Source organism: Pocillopora damicornis, chromosome 14 (assembly GCF_964200805.1).
Source record: "Pocillopora damicornis chromosome 14, jaPocDami1.2, whole genome shotgun sequence".
NCBI classification, from domain to species: Eukaryota; Metazoa; Cnidaria; class Anthozoa; order Scleractinia; family Pocilloporidae; genus Pocillopora; species Pocillopora damicornis.
Genome location: NC_142683.1, coordinates 7040040 through 7049716, shown reverse-complemented (window position 1 = coordinate 7049716; position 9677 = coordinate 7040040). Strand labels below are relative to the sequence as shown.

At 37.5% G+C, this 9677-nt stretch overlaps 2 protein-coding genes across 2 annotated transcripts in view; both read left to right on the top strand.

The window, feature by feature from the left end:
• On the top strand, positions 1-3469 carry LOC113671089 (homeobox protein SIX6). The gene is made up of 2 exons (XM_027187304.2): positions 1-1758; positions 2291-3469. Exons 1-2 carry the CDS (start codon positions 1172-1174, stop codon positions 2547-2549), a joined length of 846 nt encoding a protein of 281 aa, XP_027043105.1. The 5' UTR covers positions 1-1171; the 3' UTR covers positions 2550-3469.
• An 812-nt stretch (positions 3470-4281) lies between these two features.
• The window catches only part of LOC113671076 (homeobox protein SIX6), a 29062-nt gene continuing 23666 nt past the window's right edge, over positions 4282-9677 (top strand). Inside the window, exons 1-4 of the mRNA XM_027187293.2 lie at positions 4282-4381; positions 6880-7050; positions 8090-8187; positions 8705-9076. The gene's annotated coding sequence lies outside the window, so the exon portion shown is untranslated. The remainder of the gene's footprint in view (positions 4382-6879; positions 7051-8089; positions 8188-8704; positions 9077-9677) is intronic.

The window sequence follows — 9677 nt, the reverse complement described above, 5'->3', positions numbered from 1 at the left end:
ACCATTACCGAATAACTTGGACACTAGGCGCGCATTAACCAGTCAAAAATATATTGTTTATTACACTGATTAGTTAAGAAAAATGAAAAATGAAAGCTCGTTTCCTTTCGGGTTTCCAAGATGATTTCAATTCTTCTGGGATTCTTGGGGGAAACGTATCAACCACGGCACGTGATTTACAAACTTCTCGCGCGCGACGTGTCAGCAGCATCAAATGACTCCGATCCACGCGAACGAAGAAGACCAAAATAGTGATTCTCGAAAGCTGTTTACAAATGTGAAGTCATATGCCAACGAGCAAGAAAAATGTTCATAGTTTCCGTGTTTAGCTGTAGAGAAATGGTTTCTGATTGTGTGTTTACATGAGACAGTTTCCATAAAAGGGATTTGTGAATAGATACAATGCGGCAGACTTGACACCTAGACACCGAATGAAAGCTTACCAACACAGCTGTCATAAAATAGCACGCGTTCTTCAGTGTTCTTCATGAAAAGAAAGAAATACACTCTTGATGCATTATTTAAGCCGACGCGGCACTCGATTTTAAGTTTTCTTAAGAACCAAACATTTACATGGGTAATTAACATATTTTATCCATGCGCGAACAGGAAATTCACGCGTTTTCTCGCACAATGGTGTGCTTGTCAAGTAGAGGACTGTTTAAGGAAGTGTAGCACGTGGTTTAACCTTTTCGTGTATTATACCTTTTTTTATAAGTGGCTAAACGGTAGATATGAATAAGTTTTTATAGTCCGTGCGAATTTTCTCAGTTGAGCAGCGTTAGCTAAGTTGGGATTTGTTATGATAGGTGTGAAAAAATAGAAATCCTTTTGCTAATTATAATTCTTTACTCTGATTTGTCGAACGGTCGAGATCCAGATCGAAATAGATTGATACCTATCAAGAACAAAGCATACTAAGTTGACACCTAACTTGGTAAGTCCCGCCCTCTAATTGCGACAAACGGACTTGTGACCAAAGAATTTCCGATGTCATCGATTAGCGAACGTGCGAGCCAATCAAGGGACGCGGTTTTGATTTGTAACAAACTGATGTGGCATAATCGCACATTTAGCTATTCAGCCACACTCACTTGAAAAAGTGAAAGGACAATGCGTTATACTCAACCCTTTGAGCTCAGAGAAATTTAATGGTCTTTAACGGGAAGATATGGATGCGTTTGACAACGTCACGCCAGCGAAAGCGGAGCCTGCAACTTTGACGTTTTCTACCGATCAGGTAGCCTGTGTCTGCGATGCGCTGAGGCAATCAGGAGATATCGAGAGGTTAGCTCGATTTCTTTGGTCACTCCCACCGAATGAGCTTCTAAGCGGAACGGAGAGTGTGCTAAAAGCGAGAGCTTTCGTCGCGTTTCACCGTGGAAGGTTCCGCGAAGTGTACACGATACTCGAAGGCCATGAATTTGATCCGTCTTCGCATGAAATGCTGCAGAACATGTGGTATAAAGCTCATTACTGCGAGGCCGAGAAGTTGCGAGGACGAGAGTTAGGAGCTGTGGACAAATATAGGATAAGACGAAAGTATCCACTTCCTCGGACTATTTGGGACGGCGAGGAAACAGTGTACTGTTTTAAGGAAAAATCAAGGCAGCTACTGAAGCAATGTTACGAGCAAAATCGCTATCCTACCCCGCACGAGAAGCGCCTCATCGCCAAACAGACCGGATTAACTTTGAAGCAAGTGAGTAATTGGTTCAAAAATAGAAGACAGCGCGACAGAATTCCCTCGAACAAAAGGTACGATCACACGAGAATTAGCTCTTTGTGTAAAAGGAAACTCGCACTACATGGTTGTTTACTTATGTGTTTTTTACTTAAGATAAGACGCTTGGTAGTAATTGTTCAGTGGATTGCCTAGTTTCATTTCTTTGTGTGAAATGAATACTTTTTAAATTGGCATCAATCCCTCCGTTGAGTAGCAAAATATAGTTTGTCGAGAACTTTTCAATCAGCTGCGATTTAAAGCACGATAGCTGTAATGTTGACTGCTTTCCTCAGCCTTCTAATGGCCCGGGTTTAATTTCAGGCTTAATTCGCTTCAAACGGAGCAGTAATTGATACATTTTAAGTTGCGTATTAGAAAGTGTCCCTTGACAAAACACTAGACTTGATATTTAGGAAGTTCCTTCGTCTATCAAATCTGAACAGCTGGGTTTAAAATGACCCTTGTCACAACAATGCGATTTATTTACCTTTTTAAAGTTCAATACACGTTCTCATGTTGCATAAAGGTAAACTAAACATGACTTCCTTGGTGTTTATTTCATAGTGACGACTCACTAAGGAAGAGCATAGATACTTTGGCGCCTGATTCTCCGAATGGAGGTGTGGATGAAACGCTATTGAGTGGGAATGTCGAGTCTGAGGATGATGATATTGCCCCGCCATTGACGAAAACCGAACAAGAATTATTGAACAACTGTCTGTATCCGTCCGCGAATCTCAACGGACCAGGAGAGGCGGTTCAACTTGTGTGCGTAGAAATGCCGAGCGAAGAAGTAATTGTTGTGAAGAAGGAGCAATTTTAATGTTAGAAAATTGAGAAACTTATGCATGATGTAAACTTCAAACTATGAAATGGCAAAGAACATGCGCTAAGATTTGTCGGTGATTTCGGGGGACAATGGAATTTGGATTGAACACAGACCAAGTTTTGTATAATTAATTTGTTATGAAGGAATTTCAGACTCAAAAGTTGTGTTAGAAGCAACCCAAGGTCAATAACTCAAATTGCGCCAAAAACGAGTTTTCTATCGTGTTATTATTGTACAAGATGCGTGGTGTTATTTTATAGTGACTCGAATGACAGGAGACAGAGATATGTCGATCGTGTTGTTATTCGATCTTCAGGTGGGAAAGATCGAAAGAAGAAATGAGCAGTCCTCTATCTCGGCTGTATGCGTGGAGCCAGCTTGGCGACGAGAGAGGCTCGCATGATTTTCATTTTCGCTCGCTAACTTTGGATTCCCCTCGTTGACTGAGAAGCTGTAAAGAAGGACTGCTCATGTCTGTGTTAGATGGGTGGCGGGCGACATAGAGACATATCATAACAGAACGCTTTTCATCAGATTCTAAGTGCATATCAGTCATATGTTTATCTTTGTTCGAAACACTATACGGCACTGAAGGTGATTAGTGGTAAAGACCTTTTGCGAGGTAGTGTGAAACGTGATCGGTTATCCTTGGTTTTATTAATCGATTTCCGTTGCCAGTGACAGTTACATTCCATCGGCATTGCAGCGTCCACAAACGACGTCTACAAAACATTGATGAAATTTTAATGTAATAATCTTTTGATGAGAAAATAATGTTCACAATGAAATGTTCGCTCCAGTTTTAATAGAACTACGGAACTAGCAAATGATCCCATACGGAGTGCGAAGGAGCAATTGAGAAATGTTGTAATCCTTTGGTAAAAAGCGTAAAAAAAAAGCAACAAACAAACAAAGCTGTCTTCTCGCACGTTTATTTCTCAGAGCACGGAATCCACGCGGGGTGATAGGGAAATCCGAACTCGCGCGTGTAAGTGGTCAGTCATGTCCAAATAAATTTCTTTCGCGCGACTGAGATAAAGCAATCCTCTAAAAAGCTATTCTTTTGATATCATCCCCATTTCAGTCTCTAACTCGGCGCCCTTTTCACACAGTGGTCATATGTCTCGCAGCAGGTCACGTCTTTTAAATGGATTTAATGCGACGAATTTCTCAAAATTAACCGAATATCCATCCAACTGGTCTCTTAAATTATCTGAGAGTAATAGGTGTTTCTTCCACAAGTGTCGATTAAAGCGAACATATGTTGGTTTTTTTAGGTTTTGAAATGTCCGAACTTGGGTAAATGAAAAAATCTGTGTTCTTGAAACATGAGAAGTTGAACCTTAAAAATTTTGATCAGGGGCTAGCAGAAGACTTTTTATCAAACGAGAGTGTTTTTTATCTATTGACTTTATCGGAGCTTATGGATACCTGGGTCACCACCTACACTCGTCTCAAACCATCTGGATGCCCATCAGCCAAACCCGGCTCTCCACTCGAATGGTAATGTTGCCGTTTATGTTAAAGACGTCTCGGCCATCTTACTCATATGATTTGTAAAATGTGTTGTATTCAATCCTTGGGGAAGCTAATACTGCCGCCTCATTGCCAAGTTTGTTATTTTTGTCTTGTCACTACGAAACGCCCTATCAACACGTTCCCTCAGCGCTCCTTCCAGTGAATCCGGTCTGAGTGAGGAAGCCTGGGTTGAATATCCGGGAATTTTAAAAATTTATAGCGGGAAACTACAGAAAGAGTGTGCAATGTTGGCTTGCGAAAATGAGGCTTTGTGACTCGAAATTTTCCGGCTGCAGCGCTATTTTATGGTAAATTTTGGTTCTTTTTTTAATATTCAGTTCATTGTGAGTCAGAAATTGTATTAGTTTACTTCCAATTGACGCTATAACGAGAATAGATTCAAGCCTTTACTTTGAGTTTTTCTCGTGTTACAAAAGCGCCTCTCCATAGTTCGATGCTAACTGCTATGAATTATCGTCAAGAGGAGAATTGCTCCAAAAAAATTATTGGAAGTATGCAAAGTAATCGTTTTACTCCTGGAAAACGAACGAAAAATCGGTAAATTCTTTAAAAACAAGTGAAAAGTGAAAGAGTTTCTCATCTACAGCCTCGATACAACCCGCTCTTTAGGCAGCCGTCGGGCACTGAAAGGAATGGTCGCTATCCAAGTGAATTTGAAGGAAAATTTTGTCTTAATTCAAAAGTAGGGCATAATTTTGAGGACTGTCTAGCCCAAACCTAGTGTAACGTCGTATTTATTCTATTAAAATACTCCCTCGACTAACTAGTCTGTCATGTTTAGAAGCAACTCTGGACAATTTCGTTGAGTACTGAGCTAGGTCAATGCTTCTTAGCAAAAACAAATTACTAAATTGAAAGATGTTTGTAGTTTGACTTGAATTTTGTTGCATTTCTCTTTTTGTATGTTGTTCCAGTGGAAATATTTAAGTTTCTGTGCTGGCTGAAATAATGTCATATGCTGAATGTAGTTTTTTGGGTTGCATATAAGCATAACAAATGTAGGCTGTCCCCATCACTCAGGTTCTTCCAGAAGAAATTTGGTTGATGAAGGATAATACAAGATAAGATAAAATGATTTATTGTAGGCAATTTGTTGTATTGGCTACCAATACAATTCAAATAATTTAAATGTTTTTGAAAAGATGACATGTTAGGGGCATTTTTTTGCAACTGAAGGCAGCTTATTCCACGTACAAGAAATGATGTACAGGTACAACCTGTCAGCAATTCTACAGTTATAAGAATTTTTTTCTACATTTAACCCACTACTTTTAAGATTTTATGGTGTGATGTGGGGTTTGAATAAGTTTGCTGCACAGTCTGCCTTCCCATTAGGCAAACAGCTTTATCAAGTCCTGTTATCCTAGTCATATACTTACATATATTGAGTATTCACCCATAGTAAGGGTCTTGACTACCTTAATGTTTGCTCAATCCTCCTTGGTTAAACTCCTCTCGAGGTACTGTTTTCTGAAAAGGACCATCCACTCAAAATTGCAAAATTTTACTTGTAGCTGAAATTACTGTAAGTCAGAGAATCCCTTACGAAAGCTTAGTTATTGCTAAAAATGTGAGGCAATTTGTTTAAATCTCTGTCATTTCGCTATGGAAGTCAATTTCTTGTACCTCAAAAAGGTTTAACAGGTCAAATACCTTGATTATGCCTATGAGCCTATTATTTCTACTTGAATTAAAGACTGGAAGAAGCTGGAAGTGAGTTTTCAGTTGGAGCTTGTGCATAGTCCCTTTCAGTTAAAATTGAAACCGATTAATTTATACGTTATCTGCAATATAAAAAATACTTTTATAGATGTTATTGTAAATATGCAAGTTAAAGTTCAGTTTCTCTTCTGAACTGATCTTAGTCATAAAATTATGAAAATTTCTTGTGAGCTTCCTTGCAACCCCCTCCAACTGTGTTTCAGGTGGTTCCAACAAACATTTCATTGGACTTCCTAAGTATTGCTGCAAACCTGATATTTTTCTCATCAATCATCTTTGAACTGATGTTGGTCACAAGAATTATGCAAATTTCTTGTCAGCTTCCTTGGATGCCCTCCCTTTGTGAATCAGGTGGTTCCAACAGACATTTCATGACCTCTTAAGTGTTGCTGAAACCCTAATATTTTCCTCATCAATCATTAATTTTTAGTGTCTTCTTTTGAACTGATCTTAGTCACATGAATTGTGCAATTTCATGTCAGCTTCCTTGCAATCCCCTCCACTTGTGATTCAGGTGGCTCCAACAAACATTTTACCTGACTTCCCAAGTATTGCTGCAACCCTGATATTTTTCTCATCAATCAATAATTTTTATTGCAACATTGTTGGCTCCAAAAACACTTAAAAAAGGAAGACATATGGTGATGATATCCTCAATTAAAAACTGAGACTGGAATAGGTCTGCAGGTGACAAATAACTGCCAAGAATTTAAGTTACAACATTCTTGGCTAACCTCTCATACTAATAAGAACTATTTGTTTTGTGAATACAACTGAACTTTGATCACTTTTTTTTTTTTTTTTCACAGTTATCTGGACTCCCTTCTCTGTCCCTCTTTTTTTATGAATATTAATTTGTCAATGCAGATGTACTTAAACAATGTTGATTCTATTTCACTAATGCAGCTTCAAAGAATGATAGAATTGGCAATGTGCATGCATTAATAACTTGTTATAGTTTAGGCAGATGTCAACAATAAAGCACAATGATTCGAGAATCTCCATTATTGATTAAATGATATTGTTTGCTCATTAACTTTTTGATCATCCATCAATTATCCAGACAATTCAGCCCAGTCCCCAAGAGTCCAGATAGTCTAGGTTTGATTGTACTTGATAAACAAGTCATGTATTGGGTTTGTGGATCCAGCTCATCTTCAGGTCAAGAGCTCTCTTTGTGTTATCAGTATAATCCGAGAAGATGCTGGACTTCTGCTTTTTGGAAGGACCTATGGTAAGTCATTTCTTTATGTATTATCTGGTACTTAAAATTTGTCATAAGGATAGGAAAGAAATACACTATATTTGCCTTTGAGGGAGGGATATTCCTTCAGATTACCAGATCACTTATCAATGATAACAGCATTAAAAAAAAGGATATGTAATAGTACCAGTAACATTCATAATGAGAATGATAACAATTATGAAAAAAATATTAATCATAGTAATAACACAAAGTCAATAAAGCACACATTTTGTAACCTGAGTGGATACTTACACTGTATACAGCAATTCCTTTTGATAAGCATTGCCCCATTAGTTCAATGGTATAATCTTTCATAATTTTTTTGTTGTGAATTATCAAAGGTAATCTATTACTTGAATAAATTGATGTTGATTTTAATTTTGCCATGTTTATTTCCAATTTTAAGCTCAGTTGACCTCTAAAGGAGTTTCTAGTTCTTCAGCTAGATACAACAAGGTCCATATGAGTAGTCAATACAGTAACCTAAAAGTAGGTGCAGCATTGTTGCCTCCAAAAACACTTAAGAAAAAGAAGACATATGGTGATGATATCCAGAATTAAAAATGAGACTGGAATAAATCTGCTGGTATTTAAGTTACAACATTCTTGGCTAACCACTCATTTTAAAATAGACTGAAAAGAAGTATTTGTTTGTGAGTATAGTTGATCTTTGATCGACTCCCTTCTCTGCTCCCTCTTTTTTTTGAATGTTAATTGGTCGATGTGGGATCAAACAGAGCAGATGTACTTAAACAATTTTGATGCTATTTCACTAATGCAACTTCAAAGAATGGTAGAGTTGGCAACATGCATGTATTTGGTAAGCTTTAATAACTTTTGTTATAGTTTTGGCAGATGTCAACAATGAAGCACAATGATTTAAGAATTTCCATTATTGATTAAATTATATTGTTTGCTCATTAACTTTTTGATCATCCATCAATTATCCAGACAATTCAGCCCAAGAGTCCAGATATTCTAGGTTTGATTGTACATGATTACACACTTATATACAAGTCATGTTTAGGTTGGTGGATCCAACTCATCTTCTGGTCAAGAGCTCTATTTGTGTTATCAGTATAATCTGAGGAGATGCTGGACTTCTGCTTTTTGGAAGGGCCTATGGTAAGTCATCTCTTTATGTATTATCTGGTACTTAAAATTTGTCATAAGTACAGGAAAGAAATATACTGTATTTGCCTTTGAAGGAGGGATATTCCTTCAGATTACCAGATAACTTATCAATGATAATAGCAATAAAAAAGGGTATATAGTAGTACCAGTAACATTGATATTGAGAATAACAACAAATAGAAAACGATAACAATGATAGTAATAATACAATGTCAATTATGCACACATTTTGTGACCAGTGGATACTTACACTGTATATAGCAATTCCTTTGAATGAGCATTGCCCCATCAGTTCAGTGGTGTAATCTTTCATCATTTTTTTTGTTATGAACTATCAAAGTTAATCTATAACTTGAATAAAATGATATTGATTTTAATTTTGCTATTTTAATTTCCAATTTTAAACTCAGTTGACCTTTAAAGGAATTTCTAGTTCTTCAGCTAGATACAACAAAGTCCATATGAGTCCTCAACACAGTAACCTAAAAGTAACCTCGTTTTCTACCAGGTTTGTAAATGTTGCCCTGCAACAGCATTTTAAATAGTAATGAAGAAGTCTCACTAAGGCTTATGTTGAGCAAAGGATGGAAGGTAGCAGAAATTTCTCAAATCTGAGGAGGGACATTGATGCTCATCAGAGGAATCTTCGAGCCAAATCAAGACATAATCTCCAGTGTAAGCTTGCTGTGTCTCTTATGTGCAAGAATGGCAAATGGTAAGTCTCAAGATCATACTGGCCCGTAACTGAAGAAGTTTATGGATATCCCGGTTTCAAAAGCATATTGCAACCAGGAATATTGACTAACACTCCTGCACGAGATGCCTGTCACTAAACTCAAGGTCGGAGGCATTTGTCAGAAAACAAGAGTTGGACAGAAAGGTAAAGTATTACTTATACTTTTCAGTATTTAACGGTATCACTTATGTTACCTCACATGCGATATTCCTCACGTTCTTACCCTTGAAATATATTATGTGTAATCATATGATAGAACAGTTTAGATTCGTTACAAAGGAACAAATGTTCCAGTTTATATTTCTGGATTGGTGAGGCATTGCGACACAACGCAAGCGCCCTATCCAGGGCTCGTACTTTTGCCTCACGATCTCGTGAGTCAAGCGTGCAAACCTTTAAGCCCAATGTCTCCAACATGAAAGTAGTGTTGGTGAAATTTAGGTTTTCCAAATATCTCACGGACTGCAATGTTATGCATCGTTGAAATGTATAGTGTTGAGTGACGTTTTACGTCGAAAGAGAGAGAGTTATCAGCAAAATCAACAAATTAATTGCTTTCGTTATCTTTACTGTCTTTACGGAGATAATATTTCTTCAAATAACCTTATCCTGTCTCTGAGCGCTACACTTAACTACAGACGCCTTACTCTTTGATCTCAACACCATTTCATAAAAATAGACAGTCAAAGACTGCTTGTTGCTACTGATATAGCACAACTTTTATAGCATTGAAAAGAACAAGAGG

What these genes read in the sequence shown, in the direction of transcription:
- LOC113671089 (XM_027187304.2), top strand. Translation starts at nt 1,172, where the DNA reads ATGGATGCGTTTGACAACGTCACGCCAGCGAAAGCGGAGCCTGCAACT. An exon ending in AGAATTCCCTCGAACAAAAG is followed by an intron (nt 1,759 to 2,290) that starts GTACGATCACAC and finishes TTTATTTCATAG; the next exon opens with TGACGACTCACTAAGGAAGA.